The following is a 17641-nucleotide window of genomic DNA, read 5'->3' on the forward strand; positions in this document are numbered from 1 at the left end:
TCGTCTGTAAAGATCAGTCAATAGAGCTGAAATGGTTGTGAAATTGGGTTCATAGGTCGTATAGTATGCTGATGAATCATCGGAAAGTCCAGCTGTTTCCTTTCTCTGCTCAAAACAGGATTTTAGCACAGCTCTGCACCAATGGGGGACTTTATTTACCTTTTCTGAAGATGAAGTTGGCACATGGTAGTGGGTTTGCGAATACGCCATATTCGAGTGGTTGAATGAAAAACTTCTGTGTTAACCATTGGTCCTTTTATACCCATACGATACTATACGATGGTTGGTATGCAGTGGAAATAAAATATACAAGGCCCGTGAACAATTAAACCGCCAGCTGCCTAGCAACAAACAAAGGGCCACTCACCAATGTTCAGTTTCACGACGAACTTACGAAGCTTCACGGATCACGTGAACCGACTGTACAGTTTCCCGGCTAATGCCGAACAGTGAATTTGAGCTTAATTATGAGGAAAATCCGTTTTTCAGTACATGCATATAGGATGACATTGTACTGTAACTAATGTGTATGGAAATCTCATAACTGTCGTTGTTCCTTCTACTTATGAATATGTGAATGAGCACGAACCACTCGGGCATCACTTCGGCGCAAAAACATGACTCCTAGCGGAGCACTACTACGTAAAAGGGACGTCACTGGATAAAGGTCACCGCTTTTAAATCAATTCGCGCATATTTGGTCGAAATTTAAAGTTGATATCCAATGAATACTGAGTATTTCAAGCAATAAAGCATGTACCATGAAGCTGAAGCTTGAAGCATGGAACTGAAGTTTGAAGCACAAAGCTAACGCTTGAATTCAAGCATGAAATAGCATCAAGATCATTTACTCAAGATCAATTTAACAACCATTTAGGGTACTGGCAATCAACCATACATAGTCCGGGCGCTTATGTCTTCGAAACATACGCATGTAGCATTCCACCTGGGCCGCCTCAGTCGTGACGTCTTGATTGTTTTTAATCTTTCATTATTAAATAGCGACCTTGGACACTACGACTGTTTCAGGTGAGAGATACCGCAATTATCTTATATATGCTAAATCACCATCGGCGTTCAATATTCCAAGCTACCGTCTTTTTCTCCCCGAAGACTCCCCGGTATAGTAAAACATTGTGATCTTTATCTATACGCCGACTGCACCAGGTCAAGGGGGTACGGGCGTTGCTATGAATCTGATTTTATCTTTATTTCTTGAGCAGAGTCTTTGTGCGGTGGCTTCGACAAGTTGAACGTTAGCCCACAAGTGAAAGCTGGAATTTTGAAAATTGATGACAGTCAAAACGATGCGTCAAGCCCAGCGCCTACGGTTTAAATGGAAGTTGTTACATATTTCTTCTTCTTTCTTCTCAATATTTTGTACGGAATGTTGCCGGAATGTCCAGAATTGTAAGGACGGAAGGTTCCCTAGACAGATTAGATTTCCGTTGACTGAACTTGTCCTTGATTAACAGATATCTTTGGCCTGTCTGAATCACTTCGACATCAAGAATGAGCTATGATAAAAGTCTAGTTACTCGGTGTTGTATATTTTGGGTTATCTGAATCGGCTACATCCACCGGTACAATCCTCGCTCCCGATTGAAAGCCACAACTCCGCATTTTGACACCATGTCGAGTGAACTCACATTCAGATATGGGCTCATTGTATCCGACGGTCTCCGGCCAGATGTCGATTGAGTCTCCCCATTGTGTGTCACCAGAATTCGTAGTTTGGGACGAAATGTAGTCATTTTGACCAAGAAAATGACTTATTTTGGGCATTTGACATTAGATGCTCTGAACTTGCTCAAAACATCTCAGGCTTCTCAAGTTCTGACCACTGCGCTGACCAAGAAGAGGAGTTAAGCGACTATATTGCAGGTGGTACGATACTTGCTAATCTTAACGAGACCGGCTCTGCAACTCGACAATCGACAATCGGTTGCTCGCGTACCTCTGCGGCAACAAAGCCCCAGATTGATGTAATGCTCGGAGACAAACATCATGGCCTCATAGGCCTCAGCCAATGATAAGGCATGTTGAGCGTGAGAATAGAACAAGCCGAGTGCGGGCTCAGTGACCCTGAGGTCCAAATTTTTGTGTCGTTCTTCTTCCCGAGGCATCCTCTAGCCTGCATGCCTTCTTTAGAATGGATTGGTCACTTGGTATCCCATCATTCTCATGACACTGAACCTTCTTAAATCAAGCATGAGCCGTGGCCGATCGACATTTGAACCCACCCCTTCCCCCAATATCGATACCATACCATGGAGAGCGCTAACGCCCCTTCCCCACTACTGCTACTTGCTCCAGAATTGATATTAGCCATTGGAGACGAGGTGAACTCAATAATCGCTCGGATCTATACCTTGATCTATCTGACGATGCTCACAGTTGAATCTCGCCGCCGCCAAACAACTGCGTTTAGCATGCAAATCCCTCGCCGACGTCCTGGGCCATACTGTTCTTCGCAGTCTTACGCTCAACGTATCAAGACCCACACTCGAACGGGATATCTCGACTCTTGAAGGATTGGCGTCTTCTGCCAAAGCACATTCTGCGTGTCACGCCACCAAGGAGCTTCGCATTCGGTCTTTGTCCCCCACGTACGATCCAGCTTTTCAACAGCCTGTGTGGAGACATGAGGGGGGGAAATGGGTGGAAATTCAGCCCACATACGACCCCGCTGTAAAGGCCACCGCGGAGAAAACCCTGCAGCGTTGTTTGTTTGATGCGATCGCGTCGCTGAAGGAACTTCGACGTGTTGAGTGCGTGCTTTCTACGTTATCTGTATTGCCATGCTCAAAAGTATTCTGATTGGAACGGTGTTTAAAGGTGGACCCCATTCCCCCAAGACAACGAGCGGACGCATCGGATCGTCATCAATGCTCTGCAGTCACTGCCCAGCCTATCCCAGATATGGGTTTCCGTACCGCATTTGCGTGTCCCAATGGGGCTCACCCTTGCACTGTCCTCCATGCCTCACCTGCGCGAAATCTCCACTGAGGGTTCAGCAATCGAGGACGTCCATGAGAGTTTGGCATTAGCGCTCGCGAAGAACCAATCCATTACATCGATCAGCATTTCGGACACCTGGCGATATGGCAGGGCGCAACCGCGGGTGGCCAGGAGCTTCCATCAATTGTTCAAATATTATCCCGCGGACGCACCCCCTCTCAGGCTTCGGGATCTTGGACTTTCCATGTGTTTAGTGAAGTTCGACGCCGACGTATTGTGTCATCTGAAGCATCTTACATCGTTGCGCCTCACTGATATCGAAGATCCCTATGCCATTCCCCCAACACCCCACCTTCAAGGAAACCCTGTGACCCCTGTTGAGGATGAAGATTTGTTTGCGGTGATGCAGCAACGATTAAAGGTTGGCTCCGCCATTGACGAGATCTGGAGAGCTCTGCGAAATGCAGATATACGTCTGGAGTCAATTGTGGTCGACAGGGTCCCTTTAACTCTCTTGCAATATCTACAGTCGTACTCTGGCTTAAAAAAGTTAACTTTAACTCCTGGCGGGTACGAGGAGGGTGCTATGTCGATGTCCGATGTTGTCGCCGCACAATTTTTCGGCGAGCCTGGTGTTACCGAAGATGAAGAAGCAAGTCCTGGTCCTTTGAGTGGGCACGTACAAACCCTGGAAGATCTCCATATCGCGGCGATGCATGAAGGCGGCTGGTGCTTCGGCGCACATAACGTGAAAACGATTGCGAAATGCGGGAAACTAAGGAAGTTGAGGATTGCTGTGATCTCTGCAGATCTCACTCGTGGACCTGGATTTATTCAAGAACCCGAGCCACGTTCGTCCGTCGAAGATTCCATCGTGAGTGCTATTTATCTGGTTCAATTCATTTTCCATCAACTAATATTAAATCGCGATCTTTTATAGAAACTTCTTCTTGACACCGTTTCGGCCAATCTGCCCTATCTGCAGGACGTCCACATCGATGGCACCTATCCATCTCCATCATCTCAAATGCCCGAACATAGTACGCGCACAGGAAATCCTCTGCGCGTACACAGGAATCGGGTAATCAAGAAAATGAGCAGGAGTATCGCTGAGTACCATGCATCGGAACAAATGAAACTGCCTCGTAGCGTCGTAGGTGGTTTCGAGGGTCATAAAGTGGACTACGTTCCAATGATCATGGAGGAGTCCGGGAGTAGGTCATGGAGATATGTTGAGAGTTGAGACGCCTGCGATGTTATAATTCGGTGTGTTTTGGTCATTTTAAAACACGTAATTGGGCGCTGATATCAGGTGGAATTTTCATTTACACTTGCGTCAGGTCAATAAAAAGTATATTATGTATCGATCATGGACATGTTGTATAATAGTGAGGTGTGTACAAAGCTTACATTTGTTGTGCTGCGCATCCCGTCCTGCGTGAGCGTCTCTGTTCAACCAATCGGACCCACTTGCTTTCGTTGAGAGCTTCAGGCTTCAAATTCAACCACAGGCAATTCATTCCCCCTTATTTCGCCACTTCTTCGCAATGGACATGATTTTCCTGATCCTCATGGATCGTGTTCAAATGGTGTAATAACGACGACATTGGTATATCAACGCTTAATCCTCTCTTTATGGCCGCATAGACACTCCCCGCTTTCTCGAGCGCACATGGACGACACGCAATAGGCCTTTCATCATCCCCAATCTCAATCCCATGACACTCAAATAGATGCACGCCAATATAGTCTTCACGCAGTCGTAACACAATCTCGATATGCTTTTCGACATCTAAGCATGATTTGGTGTCAGAATCCCGTTTGATGGGCTTCTTAGACAATTTGCTGTCTTGCGCAGGCCAATCTGTGTTGTAGATCGTTCTGCCAATCCCAGCTTTCGGCAAGTCGATCTGGGTAAAAGTCCTGATGGTATTCTTAGAGCACGCTGTGTTGCTTTCTGGCTTCTCCGAATTCGAACCATTCTTGACGTTCTCAGGTTCGAGATCTACGAAATGGATAGAGAAGCACTCATACCCGTACATCTTCATTGTACATTCTGGATCCCATACACAGCTCCGCGCTTTGTTGTACTTGGCTATGAGGCGCTTCAACTTGGTCAATAGATCTGGATACTTCGAGGTAGCCTGCTCCTCTGTTCTAGATGATCCTAATCGGTGTATGAGATCTGGACCGTAAGGGGCGGGGTGCGGGGGAGGGGCAGAAACAGGAAGAAGAGCCAGTTGCGACGCAGACACAACCGAGAACTGTGCTTCGTGTGGACTGTGTACACTTCCTTGGATTGTCGAGCGTGGATAGGTTGAAGTCAATTCGCTTGGCACCTGCGAAGCGGTTGTAGGTGCAGGTTGAATTTGAAGTGGTTGCTGTGAAAGCGGATATACGCTGAATTGAGACTGGTTTGAAGGTGGATTCTGAGGTGGATAGAAATATCGGGGGTGTGGATTATTTTGTAATTGGGGTGGTGGTAAAATGGGGAGTTTTTTGAAGGAGTTCGAACGCGCTTGGTAATAGGCAAATCGAAGGGGTGGAGGTATCTGGGGATGCATTGGATAACGAGGAGGGGTGTAATATGGAGGTTGAAGAGGAGGTAGAAATATATAGTCGGGTCGATCCATTTTGTAATGGATATTGTGGAGGCGCGCTGAGTGTTGGTGGGGTAGTGTTGTGGAAAATTGTGGCCTCGGTTGATAGTTGGGTGGCCTTGGTACCTTGAAAGCGCATACGTCTTTGCTTTCGGATCTAGGTGCTTGATTCGCCTTAATAACTACGCCGACTTTGTCTGAGCTCAGTGGCATTTGACAAGTGTTCGGCTCAAACTTTATCTCACTGACGGATGGCTGGTCCACCCCTGCCTCCTGTGTGGAATTAGGACATTTCGGCACTATCTGCAGAGCTGCGTTTTTAACTTCAAGATCATCATCGTCATAAAGTAAACGTCTCCGATTTCCTGAATTTCGCTTTTCTGTGCCATGATTTTTGCCTACTCCTCTTGCGATGCGACGCATTTTCTTGGGAGGGCTGGTAGCGAACCGACCAGAAGTTGATAAAAATAGGTATGCATGGATGTGGGATGGTGTGTGTATATGTGTGAGGCGTGTGTGATATGATACAGGTATGTCAATTCTGGCGTACGTCCCAAGGGGAGAACAAAGGAAATATCACGCACGGTCTATCTTTTGGTCGTACTGAATGACGGTTTGGATAACTTTCAGACGTTACAGGGACGCGGAATCCTACAAAAGGTACTCGATAGTTTTCAGCTTCGCTGATTGCAGAAGTCAGTACAACGTAATCAAATAAATACACAAGAGCTTGACATACAGTGGTGGACTGGTCTTTCTTTTTCCATGAGGGTCATATGTAGCCTCGGTATGCATATTTCCGTCATGGAACCGCAATATATTCATTATGTTGCCTTGATGGGAGACAACAGAAGTGTCAGAGGAAAGTAAGCTCGACTGAGAGGCCATAACTGGGATTTTATTTTTCCAGAAGCGTGTGGGTGGTCTGTGAAAGGGAACGAGGATATTCAGCCCATTTCCCTGCCTATCTATAGTCTTCGATATGTACATATCGGGAAAGAAGCCAAGTGGCACACTACATTAAAGACGTTTGTGTGTGTACACCGAATTTGACTCATATAGGCACTTGCCTTCTTTGTACCAAACTTGCACACGAGGCCACGCTGCATCAAACAATGATGGGGAAACACACTGTAATAGTCCCACAGACACATGCCAGAATCGTCACTGAATTATGGAACAAATTTCTTTTTGAGAGGTAACTGGATGACGTAGAGACTCTTTAATCTCAGCATATTTGTGCCCTGATTCTAATCTAAGCCTATTAGCACAGCTGGGCTTGCAGATCAAACGAAAAAAAGAGGTCATTCTCATACTACATCAGGAACTACCGGGAATACAATGGTCATCAAGGACACGAGTGGCCTTGCACGAAATCCATCAGGCACTACACTACGGAACCATCACCAAAAGCATCTGTTTCGAACCACGAATCGTTTGGTTTAATATTGCACCATGCCTACCACCTCGTGGAAGCCTGCCACCCAGTAAGACGTGTATGGATACCCTCTGTTTTAGGAAAAAAGTTCGCATTTTGCCATTGGCGGAAGCATTCGAAGTGACTCGGCTATAATTTGACAGAAATCATCGCATTTGAACACATACAACATTGCACACTGGAAGCCAGGTGTATTTTTTAAATGTGAAAAGTATCATGGAAGAGGTTGGTGCGTAATTTTCTACTTAGTTTTTGCATGTGTGCCTTTGTCCGTGTCTGAATCCTTTCCAAGACGTAATTTTTGTACAGAATCAGCAATCTGTTGGATCTCTGAGATCAGTCGCATGTTCTGTGTACTGCTCTCTTCGGCCGCCATTTCCATGTCATACTGGGCAGCAAAATGCTGCGGAGTAAGGACAGGGGCAAACTGAATCCTGTGTAGTTAAGGAGGTCAGTATACCTTATTTAGACGCGGATAAAGAAATAGCTCTTGCCTAACATATGTCTTTTGTGTGTGATTGTCGCGGTACATTGAAAGCCGACTTACGATGTAGAATAAGAAGATAGAATCAAAGCCTATCGTATTTCTCAAGTCAGCGATCTGATCCTCCAACTTCATTGAGAAAAAAATTACACTCACACTGAAAAACCCTTATTCAGGTCACTACTTGCAGGTTGAGATTGTTACGCCGTTTCAAACCCCTTTTTATACCACTGTGTTACGACACCTGAATTAAAATGGTATTTTTAGAGTACCTGACTTGACATTGTAGACCGCTATACGATTCCACTGGCCCACTTTACTTAGACGCGCTTTGACTGAGGCCCAACAACCACATTATTACGTAGCCATCGAACGCCAGGGTTTTGAAGCTTTGACCTGACCCATTTATCCAGATGCCATTCGTTTCTGATGAGAGCTTATGATGTGATATCGGTTTAAAAGTATGTCAAAAATGCGTCATTTCAATGTGTTTGTGGGTCATCAAGAAGTTTATATGGTAAATTATATGAATCGGATTTTCTATGGGATCATATACACTGCAAGTTGTACTTCAACAATGCTTGGATAATATGTGAATTACCATGGCTCGTTTGGTTCCTAAGAAGAGATCGTCACAATCCGTCCACTGACAATGAATCTCTTCACCACTCCATTCGTAATCAGGAAAATGGTCAATTAGCCTGTGGGTACCTTTTCTCAGAGGCGCTCCACACTCTTCCCATTGGCAGAAATCGGGACCAGGCATTCTGTACGGCCCTTCACGAGTGCGCAAGGCGACTGAAGCTTGCCTCGCCCTTCTGGTAGAATTTCTTTCCTTTTTGTATGATGTAACTAGAGGAACTGTCACATCTCTGTCTTCTGTAGTGGACAATGAGAGAGACTCGAGGGACGGTACACCATCGACTTCCATTTCAGAATCTCGACGATCATCACGGAGGTCGTTCAAAGACAGGCCAGACAGCATCGATATAAAATGCTTATCTTCAGATGTTTCCATGCCAAGCCTCTGTCGAGAACGGGCAGTGGCAGCAGCATCGAAGAGTCTAGCCTTTCCCCAGTCAGACGCTCTTTTTGCTAAATTGACTTGCTTGACGGAACGAATGGAACCTTCGGGAGAATTCAAGCATGCCACGGTGTCTTCGTCTGTGAAACATTGAGGGACCATTGAGTATTGAATTTTGGGACGATGCTTGTAGTATTCGCTCATAGCAGCAAAGGACTTTCGCCTGTAATGGCGCCCTGACTGTGATCTAATTGCATGCGGTGAGCCTTTTGTCAAACATATGATACTGCAAGGAAGTACGCACCCAGGTCTCGGTGGATGACCATCAATGTTAGAATCTTTAGGCATCGCTGGACCGGCTCCGACCCGTTCGTATACCTTCACAGATTCAAGTAAACTTTATGGTGGCCCTTTTATGCAATTCTGGCCAGCGAAGACCAACGGTCCATGATCACAAAAATGGAAATATTCTCACTGGCCAAATTTTTCAATGCGGAAATCGCTTAGCTAGGACCAGCCTGCAATGCGCGTTCATTTTCGAGTCAGACGTTTCCAAGTAACGTGAAGTGGCGCGCAATAAGCTAGTTTGTGTGGCTCAAATGACTTGGAATACGATTTGTTGAGCAATGTTGTCACAAGGTATTTCAGTTCAGACGTTACACAATCATCATATACATACAGAAACGAAGCGAAGCAAATTGAGAAACTAAGATGGCCAGAAAAATCAATATGAGCATCTAGGATCCAGGGCTGTCAAATATATTAGATATATATCCAAATTACCAGAAAGGTTACGCACACAGGAGGGATAGTTGGGGCAGGGCCAGCTTGTGTAGCGAGGTTGGGGAAAGGAAGAAGAGGGCACTAGAAGAAAATTGGCCAAAAAATACATAAAAACAATGCGAAAATTACTCACAGCAATTTGAACATCCTTCCTGGAGAAAGTAGGCGGGAATTTGATGTTAGACTTGAATGGCTTGGGAATAGGGACGACCTGCGAACAAGAAGCTATGAGCGAGTGTCAATGGCTAATGGCCCGTACCCACATCGGAGCAGTCGATAAGCTTGGACCTGTCTTGTCCAAGAACTTGAAGCTTGGCCATAGCAGCCTTGAACTCGGTCACCATGCGTTCTTGGTTGTCTGAAGCGCATGTAAGCGTCTTGTTTTACTTCCAGAATTTCTAAATTCTTAGATACTTACTAACCATAGCTTGCCAGAAGCAAGCAGTGCGGGGATCTTGTGAGAGACGGAAGTCACTCTGGAGGCGCATCTCTCCGGCGAGTGGGGATAAAACCTCTCCCGGTTGGGATCCGTTTCCTGGGAACAGTCTACCTTTGAGGAGGACCTCGAGGAATACCTGGGTATCACTATTCGTGCCATATGCATAAGCCTTAGCCATGAAGCTATCACGTTTACTCACAAGGTCCCAACGGTGCTTGAGAATACATTTAGAAACCTTTATCAATTCCAAGAAATAACCATCATACTCACGAATCAAAAGGAGTTCCAGGGATCGTCTATCCGTGGAGTTAGAGCGAGGAAAAGTAGAAATAGAACAAGTGAGAGGACATACGACGTCGACAACATCCTTCGGGAAAGTTATAAGCCTTCTATTTATAATGTAGAAGAATCTGAGGACTTACAGCTGCAGCAATAGTGTGGGAAGAAAGTAGAGCGATCGCTTCCTGGGGTGAGAATCCAGCGTCTGCAAAGCGTTCCAGAATTTTTGTGACGCTGTCAGTTGGCTCTGGGACGGTGAAGTCCGGAGCAGGGGCTTTCGGAGGGGGGCGCCCAAACATGAACTCCAATCGAGGTGCACCAGGACAATTGGCTGTTCCGACAGCGGCTGCAAGGTGAACACTGGTTTGATAATCATAAATGTGTATAAATTTTCTTAACATATTTGGCGATTGACATACAAGTCTCCAGCACTTAATCCTGATTTAAGGAAAAATGGGAACTGTCCATCGGTGATTTCGTCGATGCTGAGGAAGGTGGATTAGGCGCCGAAATTACTCTCTTAGGAAATGAATTACCCTCCGTTAGCATCTATCGGGTCAAAATTAGATTAGAACTGGGTCTGGAGCTTGCGGTATTAATGGAATATCGATACTTACGGAACGCGTTCTCTGTTTTATTGAAGGCCAGAACAGAGCCATCGGCACCTCCACCTCTGCAAAATAGTAGTAGGTAAGGCTGGGCAACAACAGTCTAGAATACAAGTCACTAACTTTCCGCCTGTCATTCGTTTTTGTGGGAGTTGAGTATGGCAGGATATAATTGAAGGTGCATAACGTACCGTGAATGGAAAATCCAATTGCATCGTGGAAGGATAAGCGAAGAGCTGAGTGGGCCTAATAAAATCGGATGTTACTCCATATCCACTGTGCTTGGCTTGAGAGCAGCAAATACCTCCTCTCCGCATTCACTTCCATCAAAAAGTTCCTCCTGCAACATATCCACGATTGGGAAAAGCGCTGAAAAACAACATTAAATTTGAAATATAAATCGGATTCATATACTGAACACGAACCGCAACATGCACGATTAGCCGTTACATGCCCAGACGCACAAGTGACATGTTTGGTCAGAGCAGCGCTAGCGACCTGAGATGCCAGAATGGCAGCAGAGACAGTGGCGACAAGAAGAGAGAAAGTCATTGAATAGGTGAAAGAAACTCGATATGAGATTCGATGAGAGGGTATGGCCTGAGGGTACTCTTTCAAACTGCATCCCTTTATACGATTTGACCACCTTCCATTTGAGAGACAAAGAAACGTTCACCTGTGGATGTTGAATTTTCTCCCAAACATCTTCCTGGAAATTTGTAGCAGGAGCACCGAAATAGTGTCATTGGGCATATCATTAACCAATAATTTGGAAAAAACATCCTTCACCATTGATCACGGTGCATGTAGTCAGAGATCAAGTCGCTCAATCTGCGAACCGTGTACTCTAGAAAATATTCGATGATATTACCGGTTTGCTTGCGGGAAGCAGCGTGTGATTGCGCACAAGAGTCATTCTCTGAAATTTGCAACAGCTATCATTACGGTTAACACAAAAGTCATTGAGCTTGAACGTCCTCGACTCAATATACCTTGCCGTCGTTTTTTGAATGATGCTATCTCTGGTATCACTCCACAAAGTGGACATAATTGAACTAATTTCTCGACAATCCAGCAAAGCGGGACGAGAAAAAAAGATCCGCTGTCCCTATACTTAGTCTTTGCCAAGCCAACGGAAGACCGGTTGAAACACCCTGGAGTTTCGGGCCTCTCTGAACCCGTCTGCTAATTCCCATGATCGTGGCGGCACGGGGGAAAGGGACACGAGTAGATGTTTGACCAGAGTGGGAACGCTTATATACGAAGCTGGTAAAGAGGTCGGGCTTCAGATCATAGTTTTCTCTACTATTAATCAATTTCATCTGGAGAAGTTGTCTGTGGACCGTAGAATAACAAATAGTTAAGCAAGGTTATCCAGACTTGAACAATTGAAGGCTTACGGTGTCAATAAAGGCTTTGACTGTGATACATACTCGCTAACAATCTTGAAACTAAGAAGCCGGATATTCAAGAAGATTTGGTGAGAAATGCACATTAGCTGTACTTGGAATAGACAGTTTACATACCGAAAAGTCAATCGGAAATCCACAGAACTTGCTGACAATGGTTGATAAACTTAGATATAAAAGATCAGTCTGGATATCGTAAATCGCTGCGTAAACCAGTTTATAGGTATTGACCAGTGAGGCACTAGGCTAAGATGAGGACTATGGCTTTCAAGGTACGCTATGAGATTTCACGGACAGAATAATAGGTGGATGGCCAGTGCCCATGTCTGATCAAACGGCATTGTGAAGCTATGTTTGCACACGGTTGAAGTCGCACTATCAAAAATTTGTAGTCCTGTGTTTTCAAGTAGTTGAAGCCAGGATATTTGGCATATGTACCATTTCTATCGGATTGTACCCGTTGATCTTCCTGAGTTGTACGCCGAACCGAGCGGAGTTCGAAATACAGTATGCTGAGTCAGAAACGGCTGGTGCATGAGTCTGCAATCTGTCACATTATCGGGTCGGCTCTATGTCACGGTATTCTTTCTTACCACCTCTTTCACTACGCAAACATGTCGAAGTTTCTGTCAGATCTTAAAACCCACAGTAAAGAATTAATTTATAGTTCAACGAAGCATTCAAAACCAATAAACCTGCACAAATTTTGGCAGATTCAACTGGCACAAATGGGTAGCGTGACTGTAATCTGTAACAAAAAGCCGAGTTTAGCCGATATCCTCTTTCGACTCTTCGAGCCGTCAGACACGACATTTAAAAGTCCGTGTTGGTTGATCCAGCATGGATTATACAGATAATACCTAATTATAATGAGGGAAGAGAGCATCTAGTTGGCGTATACCCTAGGTGAACATTGTCACCCGTAACACGTAATTAGATGTTATAGCAGAAGTCAATATTGGTGGAGGATTCAGAATATATGCGGGCGTCGCTAGATGCATGACAGTCAGAGGATAGCCATTTTTTCAAGTTTCTAATTATTGTAGAATAAAAAAGAAAATGTGATTTCCAACACAGCAGTTAACGCAGAACCAATGATAGATTGTGAATGATACGAGTTACTAAGAAAAAAGATGCATCGTACATTCCTTGGATAATGGCTTGTATCTGGGCAGCTTGCAAAAAATGATTATATTTGGTCCAAATTCGGTCACTACAATCAAGGCTTTGATTTTATCATGCCTTCAGGATTCATGTTGTTTTGGTCTCAGATTTCCGAGGTCCTATGTCATAGGATACACAAAATTTTCGATACAGATCTGCAGAAGTTGTATGGAAAGAGAGATGAAGATGCGTCGGCAACCTCCACATAATGGGTTTCTGGAAGGGCTGACCCGTTGACCCTAAAGGAGTATATGAAGCCGTCCGTGTGACCCCATGTAGAAGTCGGCACCTCGCTCTTCCGGCTTTCCATAGGCTGGATGCATTGATGGGCCGCCGATTTCGGTGATGGCGGTAAACAGTCCCGGAGACCGGTGGACCTTGCTTTGGCCTTTTTGGATGTCCTTCGCCCGTTGTTGGTTTTTGACTACGGCCAACAGCCCCAATTTCCCGTAGCAGCTAGATTTTCAGCTAAACTGTTCATTTCACAATGTCTAACTGGTATCCAGGCTCGGCCTCTCCTCTGATGCAGTTTGCGAGCGAAGAGGGTAATCAACGGAACAGGGAGCCTTGGGATTATGAGATTATGGACCATGCCAAAGGAGAATTCGGCGATAGGTATATCTGGGACGCGTCGTTTATAACAAGTTCTGAACTATATCTTCGCACTACAGGAGCCGTCACAATTCTCGTCAAGCCTCAATGCCTGCCATACACGACATGGATGGTGCCTTGTATGCGAACAACGGTTACCCTCAGACCCAGGGTCCTAATCTTTCGGGTGGACTATCAAGAAGTGGCGTTACAGCTCAACATATCCCAGTTACCCCACCTCAACATAGCAGTTATTTCGATTCCATTGTAGGGCAACAATATGTTGCCTCTCAACAGAGCTATTCCAACCCATCTACGACTTTCGGCAAATATGACTACACCCATAACGCCTTAAGAAAGTCCCCTTATTCTACCAACGTTGCAAATGAAATCACAAATCACAGTGATGCCACTGTGGATAAAGTCCCACTACACGTGCCATATACTGACACTGAATGGAAAGATCCTCTACAACGTTTGGGCGAAAAACGCCCCACCACGAGCGCTGGCGCTGCTAAGATCCAATTTCAACACCATATACAAGGGCTATCCCTGCCGTACAATGTCCCAGGACTGCCAGACACTCGTGACTCTGAACACACCACTGGCTATGTGCGTAATCACGATTCACAGCTCTTCCAGTCTACCAATAATATACTGAATTCTTCACACCAGGATCCTCAACAAGGAATTTCCCAGACCCCATTCAACATCAACAGTACCGTTGCTGATAATGCAGCGATCTACTGCTCACCGGCGCCTTCTGCGCATATATCGCCGCGCGCAATTCCAAACATATTGAACCCAGATTTTTTCAATGCGAACAGTAATCCTCTTGCTACTTCCTCCCAGAGCCGCGTCTCAAACAACCAGGCTTCCCAAGGCCGGGCGCAGGTCAGTATACAGGGATCACCCCTCCGAAATTTTTACTTATATGACGACGTTCAGCCAACCAATGGTCCTGCTTTCAACTCTACTGGATATAATGACTCCACACCGGATCCTCAACAAGGAATTTCCCAGACCCCATTCAACATCAACAGTACCGTTGCTGATAATGCAGCGATCTACTGCTCACCGGCGCCTTCTGCGCATATATTGCCGCGCGCAATTCCAAACATATTCAACCCAGATTTTTTCAATGCGAACAGTAATCCTCTTGCTACTTCCTCCCAGAGCCGCGTCTCGAACAACCAGGCTTCCCAAAGCGGGGCGCAGGTCAGTATACAGGGATCACCCCTCCGAAATTTTTACTTATATGACAACGTTCAGCCAACCAGTGGTCCGGCTTTCAACTCTACTGGATATAACGACTCCACACCGCCTTCAATGACAGAAGATTCTGACGCTAGCGGCAGTTCAAGATACAAGAGTGGCAGTAGCAATAATCGCTCTGCTGCCTTAAGGTATGCTGTAACTCTTTTGAGCTTTATCATGTAATCTCACATCGTCAACACCTAGGGGCGGAATTCTCGCGGGATATAGTAACGCAGTTGCGTCTATCAAGAATTTCCCGCGCGCAAACACCGAAACCCAGTCAAGGTGCGGCTGGGATAATTGCAACATGGTGATCGACAACTCGTCTCGAGGTTTGGTAAAACACATCCTCGAAGTTCACGATACGGACACGACGGTGTCAGGACTGGATGTTAATTGCAGGTGGGGAACTTGCAATGGAACAACGTATTCTGGTGGCACGTCCTTTGTCAAGCATATTAGAGGAACGCACCTGCGCCTTGAAGACATCATCTGCCCATACTGTGGTGTTGTCATTGCAAACGGGGTATCACCCACAAGGAAGCATATGCTTCGACAACACAAAGACATACAACTACTTAAGTAAAAGCTCTGTATTTTTCTGTATCTTTACATTCCATGTACACTATTCAGTATGTTTTCGCTATTGAAATACACGGTGATCTCTGAAGTACTGTTGCGTCGCTTGGATAAAATTGTCTTACTCCCTTGAATGTTCTTCTTAATCAGATTACTATGACCAGAACTTTAATGCATCTGGTAGACCGTCCCCCAGTTCTGAGAGACGCCGAGGGATTCGTTCGCTTAGTTTTCGGGGTTCTTTCCATTCTTATCTTATCCATTTCAAGAAAGATAACTTAAGCGGAGCGATCTTTGTCACACATTATTACATACGAACTTGAATTTACATCGAAATTTGCGGTGACACCTTTCACCTTTCTGTATATTTGCCTATGCACTCTCTGATACTATAGTTTGGCTGAGCTACGGAGCGTCGCAAGTACCCCCATGCCCCGAAAGACCCAACCCTTCTTAAGCTATTTATAGCGGTAATGCCTCCGAAATCCGAAATACACTTCTTGATGAAATATCTCGATCAAGTATTATCACATTGTGGGACTTCTCGTAACAGAATGTTATACAAAAAAAAATTGTACATATTGTACATACCTAGAAAGGCGGACAGTGGCCCATATTTTGCCAAGCTTGTCCATATGGAGTCGAGACCGGTGCCCTTGCCAAGGTTCCAAAACCTTTAAACATGAGGGCCACCAAGTGGTAGGTCCTCGCATCCATTTCCCCTCACCCAACATTCATCTAACATATCCCTGTCTTTGTTACAAATTCTTGCAATATTACACAATGTCCAACCCTTGCCAACCATCTTACGGTGGCCCAATGGTTAACAACAATGGAGTTTACCGTCGCAATGCTGATAAAACCTGGCTGCATACCGATCCTTACTCCGCCACTCCAAACTTATCTGGTCGACCGACCTCAGTCGACTCATCTTGCCCTTCTTCTGCTGGATCTGCAGCTCAGTTCTACGCACAGGAGACAGGTATCTACATACCATCGCCTGGATCAGGCAGTCCTGATAGAGATGTCCGCCGACCGCATATTCCTCTTAGAGATTCAATTGGTCTATCGGATTATGAGGGCGGGCCTAGGCGGCATTTGATTCCACCTCCAACAAAGATCATCACTCCGGCTGAGCGTCGCGCACCACCTATGACGCCAAGGTTGACCGATGCAAACCTGGCAGCCCATACCAGGACAACTTCGCAACAGTTCAAAGCACCTCGCTATATTCCAAGTGTAGCTACGTCCGTATCAGTGTATAGCCAGGAAAGCGCGCCCCGCAGCCACCATCATTTGCAGTATTATGCTAATATGGAGACTACTGCGGAGGTTCCGATTGGGCGTCGCCCTGGTCAAATTCCTAATCATAGTGACTCTAGCTCTGATGGTCATTCAATACCCATCATGAGAACAACAGCACCTACCAGGCCTCATCAATCCGACAGGCAGCAAGGTTTTCCTTCTTTCGTGCACAACACAGCGCTTCCTCGCGATTCTCGCTCCTTGAATGCGCATGATTTCCCCAGTGCACCACCTAAGGAATATAAGGTGGTTAGATATGCGATGGAGAGCCAGGTGTACACACCAGACCCCCATTTTATATCGTATATTCCTGCTGGTCCAACTGCGGCATCTAATGTCAACGTCGCACACCCTGGTATCCGAAACTATGTCTCCAAGCGCGGGAATGCAAAACAAAAACCTTCCGCGTCGACATCTTCCAATATCTATGAGGCGTCGTCCGCGTCTGCGTCTGTTCGATCTTTACCAGCTATTCCAGGTCGCAATGAACACTATCAGCTCCGCAGGAAGCAAAACAGAAACCTTTCCATGGATGGAGAGACACAATCTCTTCACTCTGCTAAGTCTGCGATAGTGGCGCCGTCGGCCAGTAAACGGTTCCTCAGCTTGTTCCGCTTCCGCCGCTTCTTGCCAGGTGGGAACAAGAAAAATTGCAGGAATAATTTCTCTAAACTCGATCTCGATGGATACGAGGTTAAGCGTTACTTCGCTAAAGCTTAA

At 45.7% G+C, this 17641-nt stretch overlaps 6 protein-coding genes across 6 annotated transcripts; 3 read left to right on the forward strand and 3 right to left on the reverse strand.

The window, feature by feature from the left end:
- Window positions 1–2270: 2270 nt before the first annotated feature.
- Window positions 2271–4204, forward strand: JR316_0007488 (uncharacterized protein; the record flags this gene model as incomplete). The annotated part of the gene is made up of 4 exons (XM_047893229.1): window positions 2271–2342; window positions 2398–2771; window positions 2839–3835; window positions 3902–4204. The coding sequence occupies 4 exons, from the start codon at window positions 2271–2273 to the stop codon at window positions 4202–4204; spliced, it is 1746 nt and encodes a 581-aa protein (XP_047748511.1).
- Window positions 4205–4487: 283 nt separating this feature from the next.
- JR316_0007489 (uncharacterized protein) lies at window positions 4488–6551 on the reverse strand (the record flags this gene model as incomplete). Its single annotated transcript, XM_047893230.1, has 3 exons — window positions 4488–5997; window positions 6146–6244; window positions 6301–6551. The coding sequence occupies 3 exons, from the start codon at window positions 6549–6551 to the stop codon at window positions 4488–4490; spliced, it is 1860 nt and encodes a 619-aa protein (XP_047748512.1).
- A 689-nt stretch (window positions 6552–7240) lies between these two features.
- JR316_0007490 (Versatile peroxidase VPL1) lies at window positions 7241–10831 on the reverse strand (the record flags this gene model as incomplete). Its single annotated transcript, XM_047893231.1, has 13 exons — window positions 7241–7433; window positions 7547–7575; window positions 8085–8754; window positions 8812–8885; window positions 9291–9371; window positions 9424–9501; window positions 9554–9648; window positions 9709–9943; window positions 10152–10368; window positions 10428–10493; window positions 10545–10557; window positions 10626–10719; window positions 10808–10831. The coding sequence occupies 13 exons, from the start codon at window positions 10829–10831 to the stop codon at window positions 7241–7243; spliced, it is 1869 nt and encodes a 622-aa protein (XP_047748513.1).
- Window positions 10832–10878: 47 nt separating this feature from the next.
- Window positions 10879–11168, reverse strand: JR316_0007491 (vacuolar protein sorting-associated protein 1; the record flags this gene model as incomplete). The annotated part of the gene is made up of 2 exons (XM_047893232.1): window positions 10879–10985; window positions 11042–11168. 2 exons carry the CDS (start codon window positions 11166–11168, stop codon window positions 10879–10881), a joined length of 234 nt encoding a protein of 77 aa, XP_047748514.1.
- Window positions 11169–13676: 2508 nt separating this feature from the next.
- On the forward strand, window positions 13677–15623 carry JR316_0007492 (uncharacterized protein; the record flags this gene model as incomplete). The annotated part of the gene is made up of 6 exons (XM_047893233.1): window positions 13677–13804; window positions 13861–14392; window positions 14456–14674; window positions 14729–14998; window positions 15053–15186; window positions 15242–15623. 6 exons carry the CDS (start codon window positions 13677–13679, stop codon window positions 15621–15623), a joined length of 1665 nt encoding a protein of 554 aa, XP_047748515.1.
- Window positions 15624–16435: 812 nt separating this feature from the next.
- JR316_0007493 (uncharacterized protein) lies at window positions 16436–17641 on the forward strand (the record flags this gene model as incomplete). Its single annotated transcript, XM_047893234.1, has 1 exon — window positions 16436–17641. One exon carries the CDS (start codon window positions 16436–16438, stop codon window positions 17639–17641), a length of 1206 nt encoding a protein of 401 aa, XP_047748516.1.

Source organism: Psilocybe cubensis, chromosome 6 (assembly GCF_017499595.1).
Source record: "Psilocybe cubensis strain MGC-MH-2018 chromosome 6, whole genome shotgun sequence".
NCBI lineage: Eukaryota > Fungi > Basidiomycota > Agaricomycetes > Agaricales > Agrocybaceae > Psilocybe > Psilocybe cubensis.